This window comes from Macaca mulatta, chromosome 14 (assembly GCF_049350105.2).
Source record: "Macaca mulatta isolate MMU2019108-1 chromosome 14, T2T-MMU8v2.0, whole genome shotgun sequence".
Lineage (NCBI taxonomy): Eukaryota > Metazoa > Chordata > Mammalia > Primates > Cercopithecidae > Macaca > Macaca mulatta.
Window position 1 is genome coordinate 58555632 of NC_133419.1, and position 23373 is coordinate 58579004.

At 38.9% G+C, this 23373-nt stretch overlaps 1 protein-coding gene across 1 annotated transcript in view; it reads right to left on the bottom strand.

The window, feature by feature from the left end:
- NLRP14 (NLR family pyrin domain containing 14) overlaps positions 1 to 14333 on the bottom strand; it is a 36184-nt gene extending 21851 nt beyond the window's left edge. The window contains exons 1-5 of the mRNA XM_028833744.2: positions 14028 to 14333; positions 13195 to 13263; positions 9005 to 10601; positions 6149 to 6313; positions 3186 to 3353 (exon numbers count right to left, since the gene is read on the bottom strand). Of these exons, the coding sequence (XP_028689577.2) occupies positions 3186 to 3353; positions 6149 to 6313; positions 9005 to 10601; positions 13195 to 13263; positions 14028 to 14316 (2288 nt within the window). The 5' untranslated portion in view covers positions 14317 to 14333. The remainder of the gene's footprint in view (positions 1 to 3185; positions 3354 to 6148; positions 6314 to 9004; positions 10602 to 13194; positions 13264 to 14027) is intronic.
- Positions 14334 to 23373: the final 9040 nt, after the last annotated feature.

Below are 23373 nucleotides of genomic sequence, written 5' to 3' on the forward strand. Positions count from 1 at the left end.
TGGTTTATTAATGAATAAAAGAAACATTTTGAATGGAGAAGAAGACTGTTAGTTTAATCTCTGCTTGCTGGGTAGTCTGCCCAGGTGGCAGAACCTCGGTTTTAAAGTGTGTATTCTCATTTCTCCAAATTCTGTTTACATTTATGATGACTCATTAGACACTTCATGATTATAAACAACTGTAATGAGTCACAAAGGTTCCTCACTCCCGAAAAAGCAAAAATTTCTATTGGTCCATATGCTATCTACCTGTTAAGTAATATTTCACGCTAGTTGATAATGAGACACAGCTGTGGATATTTGCCATTCTCAGGCAAGTTCCTCTTAGCCAGCTTATTTTTTTTTCTTTCTTCCTTCTTTTTGACATTTTTTTTAACACAGAGTCTTGCTCTGTTGCCCAGACTGGAGTGCGGTGGTGCCATCTTGCCTCACTACAACTTCCGCCTCCCAGGTTTCAAGCAATTCTCCTGTCTCAGCCTCCTGAGTAGCTGGGATTACAGGTGTGCATCATCATGACCGGCTAGTTTTTATATTTTTAGTAGAGATGGGGTTTTGCCATGTTGGCCAGGCTGGTCTTGAACTCCTAGCCTCAAGTGATCCAGAGTGGCCAGCCTCCCAAAATGCTGGGATTACAGGCGTGAGACACCACACCTGGCCTTATCTAACTCTTCTAGATGCCCCCTTTCTGAAATATTAGTCTTCTAATTCAAAGTCTATGAAGATATAGAGAGTGCTCTGCATTTATATGCCATTTTGGTACCCTTCAGGTGGCTGTGCTGTGGAAGCAACAATCGTTCCCTTACCTTGCTTACGAAGCCCCAGTGGCAGAGCATATGCAAACTAAGAAGAGATTCTGGTCACAATTAGAAATTATTGGACTATGCCAAGGTTTCTGTTTTTGTTTTTGGCCTCTCCTTGCTCAGCAAATTTTAAGAACTCACCTTAAAGCATATTTTAAGACCCATTATAAGGCCTATACTGTGGAAAAATCTATCAAGACAAAGAGAATAGATCTTTCTCCTCTTCTTGAGGGAAGCCTTTGGTAAATATTATAGTAAGGTATTCTCATGAAAATTAGTGATTATGGGTCAGGTGCGGTGGCTCACACCTGTAATCCCAACACTTCCGGAGGCCAAGGCAGGCAGATCACAAGTTCAGGAGATTGAGACCATCCTGGCCAACATGATGAAACCCCATCTCTACTAAAAATACAAAAATTAGCCGGGCGTGGTGGCGTGGGCCTGTAGTCCCAGCTACTCAGGAAGCTGAGGCAGGAGAATCGCTTGAACCCAGGAGGCAGAGGTGGAGGCTGCAGTGAGCAGAGATCACACCACTGCACTCCAGCCTGGGTGACAGAGCGAGACTCTGTTTCAAAAAAAGAAAGAAGAAAATTAGCGATTATGTATCCTTTCGGTATGTTCATGTACAGGGGCTCATGTGAGCAATTTAAAGTTTTAAAAGATATTTTATTTATAAATTAGCCAAGTTCTAATAATAACTGGGGATCATATGTTGCAAGACAGGCTGGCAAAGTCCTACTGATGTATCAACACTACTGATGTATCAACATTGCTTACATCATCTAGAAACAGAGAGAGTATAACACCAAAATGCAATTCTAGAAACTTGTGCATGGTCTATACACAAACCAAACTAATGAGGATATTCATACTACCTGTGACTCTTATAACATGAGATACGAAGCAAACAGAAAACTGGACCTTCTCCCACAGGAAATGTTAGTAAGGCCACTGATTACTCCTCAGTGGCCACCCACACTGGGGGAACATGCAGTCCCACATAATGGAGTATTAGATTATTACAAAGCTCTGATGACTTTTGCCAAAGCATTGTATTCACTGTTGCAAGGAGCCCTACTAGTTGACTCAGAAAGATGGTTTTCTATTTGAAATCCTGGCAACTTGGTCTGTATCAAGGCTTACCAGCAGACAACATTACTCAAACCTCAAATGGAAGGGACCTTATCAAGTCCCACTGGTCTGTCAAGCGCCAAGCTTTTTTTGTCTTGGATCCACAGCTCCCACTGTAAGAAAACATCTTTCCTCTTTTCCTCAATTTAACAGCTTTTTGCTACTAATACATTTTATTTTTAGACATAGGAATCAGTGACATACTTCTCACCTGAGTTTCAGACCAGAGATGTAGATTACAGAAAATTCCTCATAATATCTTAAAACTACTTAGTAGGTAAAACCTTTACTCTGACCTGTCTTGCTAACAACTGAACTCAACCTATGTTTGAGAATTATCCAACAACTTTCCAGATATGCTGTAAGTGAATTCCATCTTACAAAAACTGATAAGAGTTTTAAAAATGTCAAAGAAAGTCTTATTCCAGACTTCACTTACTTTTCCTACACCTGGATTGTAATTAGCTTCCTACAAATACAGATCTACTTTGGCCCTTCATGCATCAAGCTTCAGTCTTGGCCACCTTGAACTGAGTCCAGGGCTTATAAAAACTTCTAATGTAAAACTTACTGTAACTATTTGTTTTGTCTGGTTTTGTCAGAAACCTATTTCATTGCCTTTCATTGGAAAATAAAATATTTCTTAGAACCTGTCACACAATGTGGAGAACAGTATGATTGCTAATCCTCTCGCTTTCATCAGCCAAAGAAGAGTCACCACTAAGATCAATAGTGTGTGGTAGCCAGCAAACACCTCGAAAGAGAACCATTTCCACGCTGTTCTTTCTCAGCCTTCTGGGCTGGTCACTGAGTTGCAGTTCTAAATTGAGGGGGAGTCACCATCAAAAATCAAATAAAAGTGAGTCTGTCCCAGCACTGCCCCCAGTTACTTAAAGAACATCCCCCAGTGTGTTATTTTCTATGAGAGTTCAAAGATACAACAAATCTATTCCAGCACTTAAATATTAGAGGTGTTAAATGTTTATAAATTCTGAATGTGCTCTTATTCCCTCCACCAGCAGATTTAGGAGACACAGAGAACCACACAATGAGAAATCTTCCTGGGGAGATAGGAGGAGTGAAAGTCCTACCAGAACGAAATCAGCTTGATTCTACTGATGCTTGCTACCCCATATCATGAAAGTAGATTTAAGCCAGTCTTATGAATAGCAAATCCAGGCTGTAAGAGTCTACTTGGATAGACAAAAACCTCAATTATAAAAACAAAACAAGAGAAAACAACTCAAAGCTTACCTGAGAGTCTGTAGTTTACACTCTGGGTGTTTCAAGGCTTCACATAATGACTTTACTCCATTATCCCCTATATCACTCCCTTTTAGGTCAAGATGCATCAGATTCTGGTTATGAATCAAAGAAGTAGAGATATCCTGACAACCATCAGGGAAAGTGATACATTTCAACCTTCAGAAGAAAAGCATGCAGGAGGTATTACAAAATCATTTCTCTCCTTGGTTACAGGATCTCTTTCTTTTCAATCTAATTCTTGGATATTACATGAATATTCTTTTATCTTATTTTCATCTAAAACAATTGGGTTATAACTTCAGTTTCTATTTATGTCCTGATAATTGACACTCCCAAGTTTTTTTTACCTTAAGGCAAAAGAAGGTGATAACATCATGAAAAGCAGAAGAGGAGCCTCTTAAACCTGTAATCCCAGGAATGACTATCAAAAATTATCAGGGCCATTCCAAGTACTAAAATAACATTAATTCACAATAGCCAAATCTTTAAATAATCCAAGGTTAATTCACAATTAGCATCAACTGTTTGATGTGCAGTAATAACAAAACACTGTTGCAAAACATACTATGTCATCTTGGGGACTTTGCTAGTTTTAGGAGGCAGGTGTACAGAGGCAGCCCAAGCAAAATAATGAAGTTAAATCTGCCAATTTTTGTCCTACTTTCTACCTACTAACTCAGTCAATGTCAGATATTTCTGATTCTTCTATAGTGTCTCTGCTAGTCCCCAATGCCCTTCTGTTCACTGTCCAAAACCTTGCTTTGTAACACCACCTTTCCTCCCTTCTGCCCCCCACCCACCCTCACTCCCCTCACCCCAGGCAAGTACACACAGGAAAATAAAGATTTTACCCATTTACAGCACTAACCATCCTCATCTAATAAAAGTGCCTAAGGCACTCAGTAAATATAAATGGCACCATCTCACTTATTAGGGAAAAGAGACCACAGTAAGACCACATTAAGGTGGCAGACAGAGAACAGTCATCATGGCATCCTCCCACTGATGCAACCCTCCCATTCTAAGAAAGGAAGTCAATTAACCCAGAAGGGATTGTCTATGGTGAAGATCTGAATTGATGACATCCTGTGAAGGGACAATATGGGGTAAATGTTTAGGGATGAGTGGAAAGGACTTCCAGGAACCCCTTAATCATAACATACATCTAGTTGCCTTACTACATCTATATGGAAGGCCAGACCTACTCTAGATGCTTGAAATCCAAGGTCAGAACTCACTAAAAACACTGAGATTGGGAGGAAAATATTTGATGAGAAGCCTGTCCCCACCCCCCGCCCAAAATAACATCTATTTTTAGTACTAATGGAAACAAAGATCTATCATTTGTTCAGCATTCAGTTCATACCAAACGACAAATGTACCTTGCACACATTTACAGACACAAAATACAGAGATTAGGATCAGTTTCAGCTCCTAGTGGAGTCCTTACAGAAAAGGGTAAGAGACATGTGAACATTCAACGTTTTAAAGTGATTGAGTATCTAGAATCAAATTAAGATAAAATTTTAAAAAGACTGACAGCAGCAAATGTTGGCAAAGATTACCCTTATTCTTAATAGGTTAAAAACTGGAAACCGCCAGGGGTCTTTTAACAAGAGAATGAATAAACAAATTATAGTATTGTTATACAATGGAATACTAATCAGCAGTAAAAAAGAAACTACTGAAAGTTGCAACAACATGGATAAATTTTAGAAGATGTTTTGTTGAGCACAAGAAGATGGATACAGCCAGGTGTGGTGACTCATGCCTGTAATCCCAGCATTTTAGGAGGCCAAGGTGGGCAGATCACTTGAGGTCAGAAGTTCGAGACCAGCTTGGCCAAGATGGTGAAACCCCGTCTCTACTAAAAATACAAAAATTAGCCAGGTGTGGTGGCACGTGCCTGTAGTCCCACCTGCTCGGGAGGCTGAGGCAGGAGAATGGCTTGAACCTGGGAGGCGGAGGTTGCAGTGAGCTGAGATTGCACCACTATACTCCAGCCTGGCAACAGAGCAAGACTGTCACAAAAAAAAAAAAAAAAAGAGAAAAGAAAAAGAAAGAAGATAAATTTAAAAAAAAATACATGCTGTGGAATCAATCAAAATGATTCCAAAAAGACACAAATTATTGTCTCTGGGACTGGATGGGGTGAGAAAATTGAACAGAAAGGGATAGGCTGGGCATTGCGGCTCATGCCTGTAATCCCAGCACTTTAGGAGGCTGAGGCAGGAGGATCTCCTCAGCCCAGAAGTTTCAGACCAGCCTGGGCAACACAGTGAGATCCTATCTCTATGAAATAAAATAAAAAAAAAAATCGCCTGGCATGGTGGTACATGCCTGTAATCCCAGTTACTTGGGAGGCTGAGGTGGCAGGATTGCTTGAGCCCAGGAGTTCCAACTGTGATGGCATTGTTGCATTCCAGTCTGGGCAACAGAGTAAGATCCTGTCTCAAGAAAAAAAAAAGAAAAGGGGTATAAGGGAACTTTCTGAGATAAATGAAAATATTTTCTATCGTTTTGGATGTGTTGATTACAAAGATGTTTACATTTGTCAAAACTCAACAAACTGAACATTATTTGTGCACTTTATTAAATGCAAATTTTTCCTCAACAGAAAAAATTTAAGAAGATAGTAAGTTCCAGAACATGTCCTTGAAAGTGCATTGGTGACCTGCCTAGAATGTTTTAGCTCTGTGCTCTTCACTTAGAAAGTTCTTAATCAAGCCTGAAAAACCCATGTAAACAGCTCCTATGCCCTGTGGAATCACTCTGAGAACAAGTTAGTAATGATCTCATGTCCCCAGAGGATTCTGTTGTTCCTGTTTGAGTATTTTACACAGTGGCTTGTAAGTATTTGCTAGCATTGGCTTCCCCTAACGAGTATGAGTGGAAGGTGGAACACAAAGAAATTAGAATTACTCCATTAAATTTTCTCATACCAGACTTACAGTAGCTTTTGTAGTTTACAGTTTGGGTGCCTTAGTTCTTGATGCAGGATATTCATTGCTGATTTATCAAGGTTGCTATGGCACAGGTCCAGTTCTCTCAAATGTTCATTTGTATGAAGCACAGAACAGAGATCTTGCCACCAGTGAGTAATGCGATCACCATCCCTTTGCATAAATAATTAAAAAAAGAAAAACAATGCTGATTTTATTTCAGCCTAGGCAACTCTCAGAAGATAGTATTGGGGTAAAAGTAAGTGTATTTTGGAAAGGCAAGAGCATACAGTGCAGCTCCACCATGGGCACAGTCCATAAGGAAGTCTTCCTCTGGGCACTCTAGAGGCCTTATTTGTCCAACAGCTCTCCCACTTCCCATCCACTCCCCTCAACACACACAAAATAAAAACCAGAGAGGCTTTACTTTAGATGAAGCAACTCAGGAGGGATAAGAGAGAAGTATTCAAATACTTGAAGAGCCAATATCAAAAAGAAAAATAAAATTCGGTCACAAAGAATATGATTAGGATTAGTGGGTAGACATTAGGTGTAAAGTGGTATAGATTAAAAACCACAGGCCTGAGACACAGGTCTACCACTTACTAGCCATATTAAGAGAGTTGCATCAATTCTTTAAGTTACAAGTTTTCATCATCTATAAAATGGAAATGTTATCTCCTTTCACAGAGTTGTGGAAATTTAATAGTGCATTTTAAAGGGTACACAAAAGCACACTGTAAACTTTAAATACTTTATGATTTAATTATTAGAAATATTGTCAATAAACTCATGAACAAATAAAGGGTAATAAAACAGGGGACAACCTGGTGATTATAAGCTCAACAATGGAGCAGCTCTGAGTCCCAATTCAGCTCGGCCACTCACTAAACTGAGTTATTCTGGAAAATTTACTAACCCATGTGAGCCTCAGCTTCATCATCTTGATAAATGAAGGTAACAGTATCTATTTTTTAGGATTACTGTGAAGATTCAATAAGGCAATATATAGAAAATGCTTAGCAAATGTCTCATGCTGTAAGTGTTCCTAGTAATCAGTAACTGTTATATACATATATGTGTATATATTAAGTATAATATATATTAAAATATATAAAAGTCTAGTATGTTGCCTTATATATAATAGCTACTCAGTAAATATTCATTCCCATATCTTAAGTAGGAATGAATGACAATTCATAGTGATGTTCTATATCACCTGAGGTCTTAAATTTATAAAAACAAGATCATAAATTATTCATTCAAGCATTCAAGTGTTTCCTCTGTGCGAACACTAGATAAAATGGTGAACCAAACAGAGCTCCTGCTCTCATAAAGCTTACGATGTAGTTATATTATAGAAGAGATTGAGGTCACCTACAGTTTTTCTTTCAAAACATTGGGTTCTCTGGCTCCTTATTTTAGCAACAATGCCAACTCTAGTACTGGATAACTCTACAACATAGGTAAGGAAAGCTAGCAGGAGAACTGGCAATCTAGTGGCCAGAATACTGTTCTAACATTTACTATTAGGCATAAAAGACGTTTTAATGCTCTGTTAAATCACATATTCTTTAAACAGAACTCTGAAGTCAGAATTAAGAAAATTGACTGAAGATTACTCACAATTTTCCAAGGTAGGTAAAGGTCATAGCATCAGGGCCCACAATTTCTACTCCCACAGTTTGCAAATAAATGAAATGTATGCTCTTATAAGAAATGAGTGCTTCTGAATTGTATATAATGGTACTGAAACAGCTTGGATAAAGTTAGCAAACCAAGAAATTACAATCAGATGTGTGAACTCAGTCAAGTTATATGCCTTCTTGGTACCACAATTTTGTGTGTCCTAAGTAAAATGGAAATAGCACCTACCTAATAGGACTATCAGAAGACTAAACGAGATCAAGGACTTAGAAAACTGTCAGGTTATGTGACAAGCACTCAGCAACTTAATTATTATTTGACGTGTGTTTGAATCAAGAAATTTTCTAGGTATATGTCTCTGAGTTTCGTAATCTTAAAAATACATAGAGATGGTTGCCAACAACATTAAATTGGATATTATGTTAAATATCCAATTCACTATACAACTATATAGCACATGGAAAGTCCTCAATTAATTTTATATACATCTGGGAATGAATTCCATAGTTCAATTCTTTCCTCAGATTTAGACAGGTAGTCAGAAAAGGCAACTTGAGAAAGGAGGTAGAGTAGAATATACATAAAATACTTAAGGTTCATTTCCTTTTTCAAAAATGTTTATTTAGCACCTACTCTTTCTTACTAACCTCCAATGTCTTCAGATAGGCGTTAAAGGGCTGAGACCTTTCACAAACTACAAAACAAAGGCCAAAATCATTGTCTGGGCAATGGGGAAAGTAAGCTAGGTCAGTAGAGTGCAGAGGAATGTAATACAGAGAAATAACCTGTGTTTACCAGGTTCAGAAGGAAATTTCTGGTCCCTTATTATTCTGGATGACATTATCTTTATAAATTAAACATACTTATTATCATGGATGCAAGTTTGTGCCGTGCCACATTCCTCCTTGAAGACTGAAGTGCTCATTCCCCCTGAGTTGTTGGGATTGTCAACAATTGAGAGTCCTCAGCCCAGTCCCTCTCCTGGTATTGCCTTCAGGCCAAAAAAGCCATCTCAGGAAAGTTTTTGCCCACTCCTCACCAGTAGCCATGATTGGTCAGTAAGGGGTTTAAATGCTTAGCCTCCCTGCCTCAAGATGGGACAACTCTGAAGGATTATCTCAGCTCTGGGACCTCAGCTAAACAACTCCTCCCTCTGACAAAATCTACTTCTTCTCTGCCTTACAGGGCACTTCCAGGGAATGGCCCTAATACACTTACCAAGTGTTAGTTGGGAGGCTTGTTTTCAATGTCTTCTTCTCAAATACTGTAGTTACAGACAGCCTGATGGTCCGCAAACACCGGCAGTGCTTAAGGCAGAAGGAAGATACAAGCAAATGTATTTTCTCACAAATATTAATGGCAACCTTTGAGAAATATCTCATTGCCTGGCTTATAAAGGCTTTATCTTGAGTCTCATACAGATAGTGAAACAGCTCCAGAAACCCCAGCTGTGATGGAGAATAGTCACTGTTTCCTAATACTTCCATACACTGAAGTAACTTTGATTTTATCTTCAGTGACATTTTACAGTTAAAAGTCCTCTCCAGTTGTTTTACTCGATCTTCATTCAAAAGGCCAAACAAAAAGCACTTCATCTGTCTCAGTTGGGGGTCTTTATAACTTGTGCTTTGAAGTAATGACTTCAAGTCTTCAAAAGGCTGGCAGGAAGGGTTCCCAGCTTCCCAATTGCCTTTCAACATATAGAACATAGCTGCAAAAAACTCCTGAACATGAAGGTGGGTGAACACATAGCAGTTTTCATACTCTGTGTCCTTTTGAATAATATTGTTGCTCAGAAAACTTGAGACATCAGATTTAGTTAACCCAAACCTTCTGAGATTTTCTCTGTAAAACACGTAAGTCATAGTCCATATTCCTTTGGCAGCGACATGGCACAGCCTTCTGAGCTGGACTTGGTTGGGTAGTCTAGGAGAGCATCCATCTACTGGTGTGAACAAGCTAGAAATATAGGAGGTAAACAGAGCCGTGGTTGTTTGGCAGGTCAATGTGACATCACCACCCTTCTCCATTTGCTGCTTCAGACAAGTACAAGTGGCCCAGCACACTAGGGGGACTTGGCACATGCTAAACAGCATCTCATTGCTTTTTAGTGAACTGAATGCTTTCATGGCCCACCTCTTATCTTCAAAAAACTGGTAAATATACTCCTCTCTTGCACCCTCAGACATTCCTAGTAGCTCTACATAACGGTGATTCTTCAACAACTGCTTTAGTCTCTTAGAAGTTGTGAGTCTTGTTGTCACCAATAAGGATGCCTCAGGGAGCATCACTTTCCTCAACAAACTACTCATGAGGAAGGACACTGGGTGTTCTTGGGTCCAGTCTTCGCACAGTGCAAATTCAGGTTCTTCAAAGGCAAAATTCAGTTCATCAAAACTGTCAATAATAAACAGGAGGCTACTTGGCTGGGATATGATCTCTTCAATGGGGCCTTCTGTGCTGGGCCAGTCCTTTGATATCAATTGAGCAAAGCTTCTCTCTCTCAGCTGGTTAATTTCTCTCCCATTGAGATAAAAGACATACATAAACCTCTGCTGGTAGAGATTGCCCTCTGCCCAATCTAACATTGCCTTTCTCACCAAGGTTGTTTTCCCAACTCCAGCAGCTCCCTGAAGCACCACGGTCTGTGGCTGTTCACCAGTTTTGACATCCACATCAAATAAGTGTTCCAATAGTTTTCTATCTTTCTCCGCAATTCCATGATGGAAATCTTCATGCTTTCCAGCCAAAGACTTCTTGTCCCAAGTGATGCAAAATTTTTCCTTTATTCTAATTCTGTATTCTGTTCCATCACCTAAGTCAGAATGGCAAAGGTAAAAACAGAACAAAAACAAAAACAAAAAAACCACATAATCAAAACAAATTCTATGAAATGTAATGTCAAGAATACCGAACTTGCAGTTAGGAACAAGAAAGAATGTAGGCTGAAATCAGAGCTGGTTTTGATTTTTTTTAAATAATATAAATCAAATAAAAATATTCCTATAGATTTAAAACCTATATTAGATACTGTAATATAAACCAGAATTGATGCAGAAAAATTAATTTGTGATGGGAAATAAAACTGGATATACTTTAGAGATATTTTTTTCTTCTTTGTACTTTTCCTTCTACAGAGAAAAAAGATGACAGACGTGGAGAACAGAAGTGTCATCCAGATAAAAAAAGAGCAGAGGCAACCATTAGCAATAATAGGGAAGACCCCAAGACAGATTTGAATCTACAGATCAAAATAATTTTCTCTGTACAAGTAAAAAGTTAATAGAAATAAACATTGAATCATGGCTCAAATAATATTTTGAAAAAAAGAAAAACATCCTAAGTGAAATAGAATGAAAATATAGTTAATCTTTACCTGTTTCAGTCGGATCTCTCTTTCAGATCTCTATTAAAAATACAGGATCTCAGGCAAGACCTCTCTGAACCTCATCGCTAGAGTATTTCCGCTTTTTATATATTCTCAAAACAGTATATTTTTCATTCACAGTACATGTCACTAGCTATAATTACTTTATTGTTTAAATAAATGATGCACTTGGCTGGCAGCTTCATCACTGCATGTTCAGTGTCTAACACATCTCCTTGCACATAAGAAGTGTCAAATACATTTGTGCAATAAAAAAACGAGAGAATACAATCATATAATTGAGTACTTTACAACTTTTGAATAAGGTATAATTATAGGTACTAATATCCCCCAAATAATAACAAGAAAAGATATGAAGTTTCTAGGAATTATGTAAAATATGATCCTCTCCTGGAAATAAAATGAACAAACTTTATGTATCTGAAAACCTATACCATATACACCAATACATTAATACTGGTTATTTCTGAATAGTAGGATTGGGGATGGGGAGTGGGACAGAGTGAGAAACTCACTTTATGTACTTTTACAGTATTTGAATCTTTTTTTAAAAAAATAGCTCATTTTGCTTATGTGAAGTTTAAAAACAAAGATAAAACATAAACAAATGATAACTAAGAAATTCCAAAAAGCAAAACTAATGATTGGCCAGGCAGAGAGAAGAAAAACACTCTTTACCCAGAACTAAAACCTACCATGAAACTATAGTAATTCAAACAGCATAATGTTGGTACACTCACAGAGAAAATAATCAGTAAATCATTGCTGTACTTCTTATTTTCTATTTTGTACTTACAGTATTTTCCAAAGTTCCTATAATGAATAGTTTACTTTTATCACAATTTCCAAATAATAATTTGAAGGCATTTATTAGCTATCTGTGTGCAATTATCTGCACATAAGAGGGAAATAGCCATTAGGTTTGAAATAATAAAACAAAAATTATTAGCCCGTGAGTTTTTTTCTCATACCACAAAGATAAACTTCTTTATATTGAATCAGAAATGAAAGTCACAGTGGGAAGTTATATTGAAGGTCATTTAATATAACAAGCAATTTTTATATTTTAGTGCTTGGGATGAAGTTTTCAATTATTTCTTGAATGAAATAATGTGGCTTGTTAGAATGTGGCTGGGTTAAGAATAAAGGTTTCTCACTTGATCTAATTTTCTTTCTACTGTAATTCCACTTATATAAATTGGAATTAAATTATGTAGAATTCAAAACAAAGTAGGGAAATGGTGTTAATAAGCCAGTGGTCTGAAATTCCCAACCTTTTGGGCACCAGGGGCCAGTTTCGTGGAAGACAATTTTTCCATGGATGTAGGGGGCAGGGGTGAATCAGGATGATTCAATTGCATTACATTTATCATTAGATTCTCATAAGGAGCATACAACCTAAATCCCTTGAATGCACAATTCACAATAGGCTTTGTGCTCCTATAAGACTCTAATGCAGCTGCTGATTTGATAGGAGGCGGAGCTCAGGTGGTAAGGCTCGCTTGGCCTACCACTCACCTCCTGCTATGTGACCTGGTTCCTGAGGGGCTGTTGATCAGTAGGGGTCTGTGGCCTAGGAGTTGGGGACCCCTGTGTTAACTATGACTGAGAAGACTCAGTTCTAGACATGAGTTTTTATATGAACCAGTTGGTCACCACTCCTAGAATTTAATTACGGTACCATCTTTAAAGAAAGTAGGTGTGATAAATGAAAAGTTTCCTGCCAACTCAGTGACTTTTAGTACATAAAATATAAACATTAATATACCTTTGTGCATCAGCCCTTCTTTTAGCAGGCATTCTAAACACTGTTCTCTTGAGGACCCGAATTAACAAGGCCCTGATCCTGACTTTGGCCAGAGAGTGTTTTGCTAATTCTTTTTGGGTGACATTCAGGGAACAGGTGGGGTATTAGAAGAAGTTAACAAGATTTGAACAAAAGTCCTCTGGGAGATAAATCCCCATCCTGTATCAAAACTTTGAATGCCTCCCAAATCTGATGAAAGGCCTAACTACTCACCCAGCACTGCCTCCTGGTCTTGTGTCACTCCAACTTTGGCATCATCTGGTCCTATACTCTGGGCTGACCCTGCAACAGGTTCCAATAGGATCATGATATTTAATGAAAACAAAGTGAGCTTTCACGATGCCTAGAACAGAGGCCAGCATTCTCATCAGTGGTCCAATTCTATGACTATCTGGGTTTAAGAAAACTAAAGCTGCCAGAGCCTCAGGCTCCATAAGCTTAGTTGAGAGAAGAAACAATGTGATACAGACAACACTGAAGTAGGAGACCTCTTGCCATGGCCCCCACCCTGTAGCTCCAGGGCAAATAGTGTAGTGTAAGCCTCAGTTTCCTGAGATATATACATATATATCTAAAGCCTTGTATATGAGTAAGGAATTCTAGATGTTTACATTTCATACCTGAGAATGACTATAAATACTGGCTTGGATTATGTCCAATAATAATTTTCAGCCCATTCCTCATATTTCAGCAAATACATTAAATCATATTTGATTTCTCAAAATGTTGCCTAACTTATAACTTGTAGTTTAGGTGAAGGCACTTTATGGGACAATTCCTATCACTCAATTCCTTTGATCATTTCAACTGGTACAAGATGGATGAATTGCCCCCGATTAAGGAGCTAGGCTGAGTAACAGTACTCAAAACCCATCTGCCTTTCCTTCCTCAGATAATCCAACAAGCTCCCCATGCACAAGACCACCATGGAGCTTATGTCCCCCAACATGGTTTAATGCCTAAATCCCTCTTACAGAAACATTCCATTGGACTCCAGGAAACACTTCCTTCTTGCCTAGCCCCAGATCTGCCCCAGCATCACTCACAGTTGATCTCTTCTTTTGCTCTCTGACACAGATCCTTCAGGTTCATCTTGCCAAAGATTTTGAGAGTCACACTCCAGGCTTTCTCTCCTGGATAATACTTCTTCATCAAATTGGCCAGGTCGTCCCGCCTGGCCTTCTTCACTTCATTCCAGGGTATCAGGCCATGCTCAGGTTCCATGGTCTCCTTTAGGAATAACTTGAATGTATTTAATTCCTCTTTGTTTAGCTCCTCCAAATACAATAGCAGCCCAAAATCAGGAAAGAAGGAAGATGATGATGAATCTGCCATCTTGTCCAAATATTCAGGCCTCTGTGGGGGAAAAAAATAACCAAAAGCACATGGAATAAATGGGACACATGAAAAAGATTTGAAAATGAAATACTTACATAGATTAATTTAACAAACATGTGCAGAAGCCCACTGTATTAGGCTTGGTACTGACCTAGTGTCCTCTGTAATACATCTTCTTTCACAAACCATTCCTCTAATATAGACCACTATACTGTATATTTATTCCATCTTCTTAGGATTTATTCCCAGTCCTACCACTTATGAGCGATATAAATAAAGGTAATTCCTCTCTTTGAACCTCAATTTACTCTTCTACTAAGTGGAGAAAACAGAGCCAACCTCTAATTTTCATGTGGATCAAATAAGGTAGGGTTCATATATCACTTGGCACAGAACTGGCTCCTCCTAAGTATTGCTAACTGCCCTTCCTCATCCCTTCTATCCCCCACCAACATCTAATATATATCTCAGTCCATAAAACATTGTTATTGCACCCCTGCCAACACATTATTATTCATCAAACACATGCAATAGAATATGCTACCATCTACCTCTTCTTGTCATGTCATCTCTGGTCATAAATTCATACATAATTATTAATAGTCTTCCCTAGCACACAAGCTCCTTTAGTATACTTTCCCCAACACCACAGCTGTTCTGGGTGAGTTCAGTGTTAAAGCTCATCCAAAACATCCTCATCTCATGTCTTTGACATCAACTCCCATGACCTTACTGCTCTCCAGCAATTTACTCTGATGCTCTCACCCTAGGCTTTATCAATGACTACTCAGACTTTTAAATTGCAAACTCCTATAACCCATTTTCTATTAATATCTTCTGGTTAATTGAGTGGTTTCATGCCCTTACTCGGTGACAGTTCTTCAAACACCATCAAATCCTTTTGAGCCCTGTGTTTTCCCCTCATCAGCTTATTCAATTTCTTAGTCAACATGGGTGCTCCAGTTAATCACTTAATCCATATTCTCCAAAGCACCATCAAGTTTTCTTAATCTTTTTTGGTGATTTGCCTGAAGAGATAGAGCTAGTAAAGGGTGCAGCTGGAACTCAACTTAGATCTTTCACTAAAATTCCTGCCCTTTCCAGTCTTTCATAATGTCTCCCCCGATTCTTGCTAATATGATTGGAAAAGAAAGATGGATGGGGGAAATAAAAGTAGATAGAAGGGAGAGTTTTCCTTTTCAACAGAAGGTGAATTATCTCCAAACTTATATAGTAAATCTGGATTTTATCCTACAGTAATTGGTGAGCTATCAGCTGTTTTAAAGTTGTTTGTTTAACTACATGGTACAAACAATCTAGATTACAGATAAATCTGACAAAACAAGTCCTATAGTAATTTTCTAAAAAGTGAAAAGGAAAAGATTTGAGGAAACTTCAAAAAAGAACTCTGAAATTTCTCCAGGACATACAGAATATGGTAGGTGAGGGAAAGCAAGGCACAGAACACATCTTCTACTTCCTATCTAGAAATCTACAGATATCACTGCATGTGGGTTCATTTTTATCTTTGTCTTTCCTGTAACAAATGAGGGGAGCTCTCTTCCCTTTTCTATAGCTTATTTCTCCACCTCTTATCTAAATCTCATAAGCAATTGTTCCCAAAGGGATTTAATCCATTAGAAATCTATCTTCTTAGGCCGGGCGCGGTGGCTCAAGCCTGTAATCCCAGCACTTTGGGAGGCCGAGACGGGCGGATCACGAGGTCAAGAGATCGAGACCATCCTGGTTAACACGGTGAAACCCCGTCTCTACTAAAAAATACAAAAAACTAGCCGGCCGAGGTGGCGGACGCCTGTAGTCCCAGCTACTCGGGAGGCGGAGGCAGGAGAATGGCGTGAACCCGGGAGGCGGAGCTTGCAGTGAGCTGAGATCCGGCCACTGCACTCCAGCCTGGGTGACAGCGCGAGACTCCGTCTCAAAAAAAAAAAAAAAAAAGAAATCTATCTTCTTGATCTTCAACTTCTCCCTGTCCACTAAGTCCTACTCATTAGCACTTAAATGTGCCCAAATTTAACTTAGTCTTTTACAAACTTTCCCTTTACTCCAAATCCCTTTCATCTTCATAGTCAAACTCCTTCAGTCTTCTATACTCTATCACCTATTATACCTCCTCAATCCACTGCGATAGAACTTTTGCCACCACAATTCCACTGAAATAACTCATACCAATAACTTCCCTGTTACAAAATTCAAGGGGCATTTTGGGATTCAATTTTCCCATCTGTAAGCAGGAGTAGCAAGAGTACCTACCTCTGCAAGGATTGAAAAAGCTAATGCATGCACCTAACTTCAACAAGGTGCCATACGTCAATAATACTATTTTAACAAAGCCTTACATCTTGATATTTACTTGCCTCTTTGCTGTTGTAATCCCACACTTTTTTCATTTTCCTCCTCCTTTCTGGGTGTCCCTTTGAGCCGAGATCTATACGAGTCTGAATCCTATTAGCTTTCTACTATATGATATCTACAATTATAATAGAGTACAATATACTGTAGTCTCCTTCCCAAAGGTTTTATGCTGTTCTTGAAGAAATTTGTTTTGTTTTGTCTTTTTACCTTTTTAGAAAAAGGAACACATGTTTGGCGCTGTTTCTCTTATAGGAAGGCATTCATTCATTCATTCAAAAATGCCCTGAACTAAAATGGGAACCCATGGTCTACAAGGATTTCAATTTGCAAATTGATGTAAATTTTTGCCTATAACAAAACATATTTGTTCAAAATAATTAGCTCATATTAATGACTACATTTGTGAGGACCTAGTGTGTATAGGTTCTTTATAAAAATTTTCTCTAGACTTTAAAACAGACCTGAAAGTTAGATTTTATCCACATTTACAGATACGGAGTCTCAGAAATTAAGAAATTTGCCCAGGTCATAAAGTTGACAAATGGCCTATCATACTACAAAGCTTACTCTCTTTCTACTACATAGCATTGCCTTTTAATTTCACTTCAGTTTCCTAGGCACTGGAAATTCAGAGTTATACAAAATCTGTGTGGCCATGCTCTGTGATAGCAGACCCTGTGCTGAACACGACTGGAAGAGGAAGACCTCTAAATACAGCATGACTATCATTTGGGCCAGAGTAGTTCTAGGAGAACACAAAGGGACAAGGGATTCTTATCTAGAGAGGGTAGAAATATGGAGGTCTCAGGGAAGTAAGATTTGACCTAGGAAGTCGGGTGTTTCCACCCTTTTCATACAGTCTGGATTGATTTCCTTTCTCGGTCGCTCTAACTAAATCTCCTATAGCAACCTCAGTAATACTGAAATTTTAGGCTGGATACTTCCTTGGGGGACACTATATGTGCATTATATGATGTTGAGCAGTATTCATGGCTTCTACCTATTCGATGCCAATTAGAACCCTGGATCTTCTACAGTTGTGACAAACAAGAAATGTCTCTATATATTGACAAAGGACCCCAGGGCAGCAAACTGCCCCCCAGTTGAAAAAAATTCAAGAGTCTAACCACTACTGCTAAGTGTACAACTTCTTTTTTTTTTTTTGGAGATGGAGTCTCGCTTTGTCACCCAGGCTGGAGTGTAGTGGTGGATCTCTGCTCACTACAACCTCTGCCTTCCCTCCTGGGTTCAAGCAATTCTCATGCCTCAGCCTCCCAAATAACTTGGACTTCAGGTGCCTGCCACCATGCCTGGCTAATTTAATTTTTTATTTATTTATTTTTGGGTTTTTAGTAGAGACAGGGTTTCACCATGTTGGCCACACTGGTCTCCAACTCCTGACCTTAAGTGATCTGCCCACCTAGGCCTCCCAAAGTGCTGGAATTACAGTGACAGGCATGAGCCATGGTGCCTGGCCTAAATGTACAAATGATTTAATTCTATCATAATAATTAAATCAAAGAAAAAGAGTAGACAGCCAAGAAAATACATTCTCATTGGATTTCAATATATTATAGAAGAGATACCAAAATTGGGAGGAAAGAATTCAGTGTCATTCATTAGGACAACTTGTAAACCATTTTGACAATTAATTAGTATCCTCTTAAATCATCCCAGGTATAATTATATCTGGAAAGTATCATTAATACTTCAAACCAGGGAGGAGAAAACAGCAAAGAACATTCATCACAACTTAGGAAAGATGGGACTTACCAGTTTGGACACAATAAGGGAACTGACCAAGAACCACAATGAATATTTGAAGACATATTGTTAACGATGCTGAAATTAAAACCTCTTGTCCTTAAAATTCAAACACAAATGGCCAAACAAAAACAGCAAAATGTTTACAGGGAATATGGCAAATAAGCAGTTGAAGTGTAAATTAATAAAACCACTTTAAAACTGTTTGTATTAAGTACTAAAATTGGAGATGTCCACCCAGGTCCAAATTTTGGTTTCTAACCTGTACCATTTGCCAATAAAAGGAATCAGGGATCCTCTGAGAAACTGCTGATTCTAGGGCTAGGATAGGGAATAGATACGATGAGCTTATAGCATCTCATAGTGCCAGAAATAAGGAAAGGAAAATAATGGGGTATGCAAAGAGACTGAAGATACAACTGGAAAGAGTTCCCAATGGCCAAAATAAACAACAGTATTGGATTATAGCCCAAAGTACAAAGCAAGTATCCATGAGTCCATATAGATATAGATAAATGTCCCAATATATGAGAGAAAAGAGACAAATCTCTCTTAGAGAAGATTTCCAAATACTTTATGTAGGATATTCTCCCCTCCAGGAAATGGCTCTTAACCCAACTGCACCCCACCTTCCAGAGCACTGAGTGTGCTTATTGATTTCCTCCCAAAGAGAGGAGTATGGGAGTAGGTGGGGAGAGTGGAGAAACTTTTTAGTGAGAAGCCTGACAAACACTCTCCCAAGATCAAGACTACTATTATCAGCCATAAGTCACTGTGATAGCATGTACTATTGACACTGTGAATGGCATGTTACCACTGTGATATTCCTTCCCCAAACCCAGCATCCTAGTCTAGCCATAAGAAAAAATTAAAGTGAGGGACAAACTACAAATTACCAGACGAGTACTTCTCAGAACTGTCAAGGTCATCAGAAAACAAGGAAAGACTGAGAAACTTTCACAGACCAGAGGAATCTACAGAGACAAAATGACTAAATGTAATATTCAGGAATAGAAAAAGAACAATATGGAAAAATTAGTGAAATTCAAATTAAGTGCAACTTAATTGCCTTATTGTCTTCATTGTGACAAATATACCATTGTAATGCACAATATTAAAAATTGGGGAAATTGGGTGACAGGTACACAAGAAATTTCTGTAATTCTAATAAATACTATTCTAAATGGTTATTCCTTAAAACTGGAAATATACATACACTATGAAATAGCAATTAAAGTTCTTAGAAAACATCCAATAGAAATATGTGTGTAGGTATAGCAGGAGATATGCAATAACTACAGCAGCACTGCTTGTAATTCCTAAGCACTTGAAAAGATCCAAGAGTTCATCTATAGTAGAACCAATCAATACACTGTGGTAAATTCATACAACAAAATCCTAAACAGCAAAGAAAATATATTATTGCAGCTGTATGCCACTAGAATAAATCTCGTAATTAGTGAAAGAAGCCAAATCAAACAAGATTATGAAGTAGCTATCATAAAAGTCGGTTTCCTAATACCCCTGTGGAGATGAGGTGGAGGAGGATGAAGGGGGCCTTAGGTCCTGGTAATTAATGTCCTATTCCTTGACCTGCAGATGGTTTACATGAGTGATCACTTGGTAATCATTTACTAAGGTGCTTGTTTATACTTAGTGCAGTCTTTTATGAATTACAGTTCACATTAAAATATTGTTTTAAAAAGGTTCATATCCCTAAAATGACATGATACAAATAGATCAGAATAGCAATAAGGCAAATTTATTGTGAATAGCCTATTCATAGAAGGGGGAAAAAGCAAAAAGCAAATGGCTAACAAGTATTTCAGAAAATTTTCAAACTTAAGCATTTAGCACAACTAATGCAAACCAGGAAACAGCCCTTCTCAAAGTTCAAAATGACAAAAATAAGCTTTAAAAAACAGTACCATATAAAAGTAAGGAGTTAATATGTTATTGCTACACTCTTGAAAAACTGCATGTCTACTGAGAATTTTACAAACATGCATGAGTTTTCAAGCAGTATCTTCTTTGGTAAATTATCCACTGGGAAAAAAAAATCCTAAATACAGAAAAGAAAGTTTTGTGCATAAGAGTGTTTGTTTAGAATAGTAAATAATTGACAATAAGGATTCAATTATAATAAATGTATAAAAATATAGCACACACTTGATTTTTTAGTCATTAAAATGTCCTCATCATACAGCAAAACAGATGGCAATTATATGAAGATTACAACTAAGCAATCAAAACCTCTACATAAAAAAGTACTTAAAATAATTGTCACAAATTGTCCTAACTCAAAACACAACAGAGTTTAGGACAATTTGTGACAATTATCTTTCATCAGAATACATTCCTTAAATAAGTGGAGAAATAAAAAGGTAAAAAGGCAATATCCATTTGTTAAATTCCAAAGAGTTAAAGAAATGAATGCCTGGCATCTCTACTTGAATTTGGCGTGTTGACAATAATTGCTAACTTGCATAGAAAGAGCAATTTTGAGTCACTGCTGGAGTGGAGGGAGTGGGGGTGTTAAAGCACTAAAGCACTATAGGCTAGAGGAATACCAACGCAGGGAGCAAGCATGTACTACCTTACTAATATTTCTTGAACTTTGCTAGGGAGAGGTGGAGAGACAGATACTGATAACCTGGTGCACCTGCAGAGCAGTTTTTAGGTGGTTTGTTTCGTTTTCAGTAGGGAGAGGGGCTAGGAGGAGACCCAGAGTGAATGAAAGACGGCAGAACACAGGTGGCGGGAATAGCTTCAGACTGAAGGACGAACACCTGCTCCTGGGTAGAGAGGCGAGGGGCTTGCCTGCATTCGTCAAGCCTGGTGAAAGTGGGACTATTCATATCGTTTTAATCCAGGAGATTCTAGAAGTGGGCACCGCAGGCAGTGCCTGCCAAATTCCAGTACAGTTGGCAGGCATTCATTTCTTTATCTCTTTGGAATTTGACAAATGGATACAGGCCACACTAGGTCTCCAGCCAAAGGCTACTTGCAGGTGACCGTGGACTCGCACCCTCAAGGTCGCTTTTCCACTCTGGTCGTGTCCGGCGCCATGCCCCAAAGTGTCCCACCCTGGGATGTCCTGGCAACTCATCCTCTTGGGCCCTGAGTCCACATTCCTTTCATTTTCCACGCAGAATGTGGGCGCTGGATGGACTCACAGAGAACCCAACTTCCCATTTTAAAGTGGACAAAGTACGCATCCAGAGAAGAGGAGAGTCATTCCATACCTCGGTCTCACCAGGCGTTGGTGTCAAAGGGTAAAAGCGCCGAAAGCCAGGCCTCAGAGGGACAGGAAAGTATCAACAGGCACTTGTTGTTCCACGACAAAGGGGAACGCACTCTGGCCCTTAATGCCTCATCTCCCTTCTCCCCTGCGAGAGGAGCAAACCCTTTAAGAGGGCTGCGGGCCAGCCTGGGTGGTTGGACCCCACCGCCTGACCTAGCGAATCTCTCTTCCCATTGGCTGGAGGGGCCAAGGGAACGCTGCTCTCACTCTCCACCTCTATGCTCTTCCCCGCATTTACCGCAGAAGATTCAGCGTTCAATATAGAATCCTCTGCGCTCAGCAAACCTGTGGACGCACGTCCTTCCTCCTTGCCTTACCGATGTGGGGAAGAGGAAGTCGGGGAATTGAACCCTAGCTTTGAAGGACCTTTCCCAGACTGGCTGACTCCCAATAAGCAGTGTCCCTTTATTCGTCCATCTAATATCCGTACAATTATTGAGCATCTTATTTGTGCCTGTCAGTTTTCTGGGCCCTGTCTAGCAGTGAATAAAATATCCAAAGTCTTGCTCATCTAGCCCTTACCTCCATGGAGCTTACATTCTGTTGAAGGGGCGCAGATAATGAATTGTAGTATACCAGGTGGTGATCATTGCTGTGGAGAAAATCAGAATGGGCAAGGAATACAGCGCTGGGGGTGAGAAGTGGGAGATGGGTCCTATTTCTCTTTGAATAGGAAGAGAAGACACTACTAAGGTGATATTTGCAAAACGTGAAAGTGTGAGCAATGCAGATATCTGGGAGATGGAGCATTCCAGGAGGAAGAAATAGCAAGCGCAGAGACCCTCAGTTAAGAGCCTACTCGACATATTTAAGGAACATCTGAGTCAAATTGACCACAGTAGTCACCAAGGCTCTGTGTTGATTTATGGATAGTGCAATTTCATTCAAATTCCACATGACTAGAACTGTTCTAAGATGAATTCATGGCCTTGGACCCTGAAGACGGTCTTAGAAGCTAATAGATCTAGGAGCTTCAGGATTGAGAATTGCCTCTCAGATGAGAAACCTCTGGATCGCATGGGTAAATGGATGCTCTGTTCGGATGGCTTCCTTTTTCTAAGGATTACCCATTTGGAACAAGTTTTCATATTCATATAGCAGCAAGATTTGGGTGATTTATCCTTATTTAAGGTAGCATTTTTCCAGCTGGACTCTTCATGGAGAACTTCAAGCTTTATTGACAAAGGAGGAGCCAGTATTCGTTGGCATTAAGAAAATATGCACTCTAGGCAACTGATACTAAGGACTCAGGCATGCTAGTTAGCAAGACAGGTCCAACAACCTCAATAACAGCCAGAAATCAGAGGTTTAGATTATAAGTATTCATACAAAAACTACCTCAAAAGGATAGCCAAGTGTAGGGTGAGAGAAAAGGCAAACTCTTTTTAGTTTGGTTCCAACATACTATGTTAAATTGCTATAATGTGCTAATGTGCTGAATATTACATTCACGAATATGTACATCTGAAGAGAAACTATAAATTCTAGAAGGTTTGGTTTTGAAATTGTTTCTAACATGCACAGAAAACCACGAAATAGAACATTTTTGCTGTCCCATGAAGGATATCTGTATAAATATTCATACTGTTATTATCTTGTTCTATTTTCGTTTC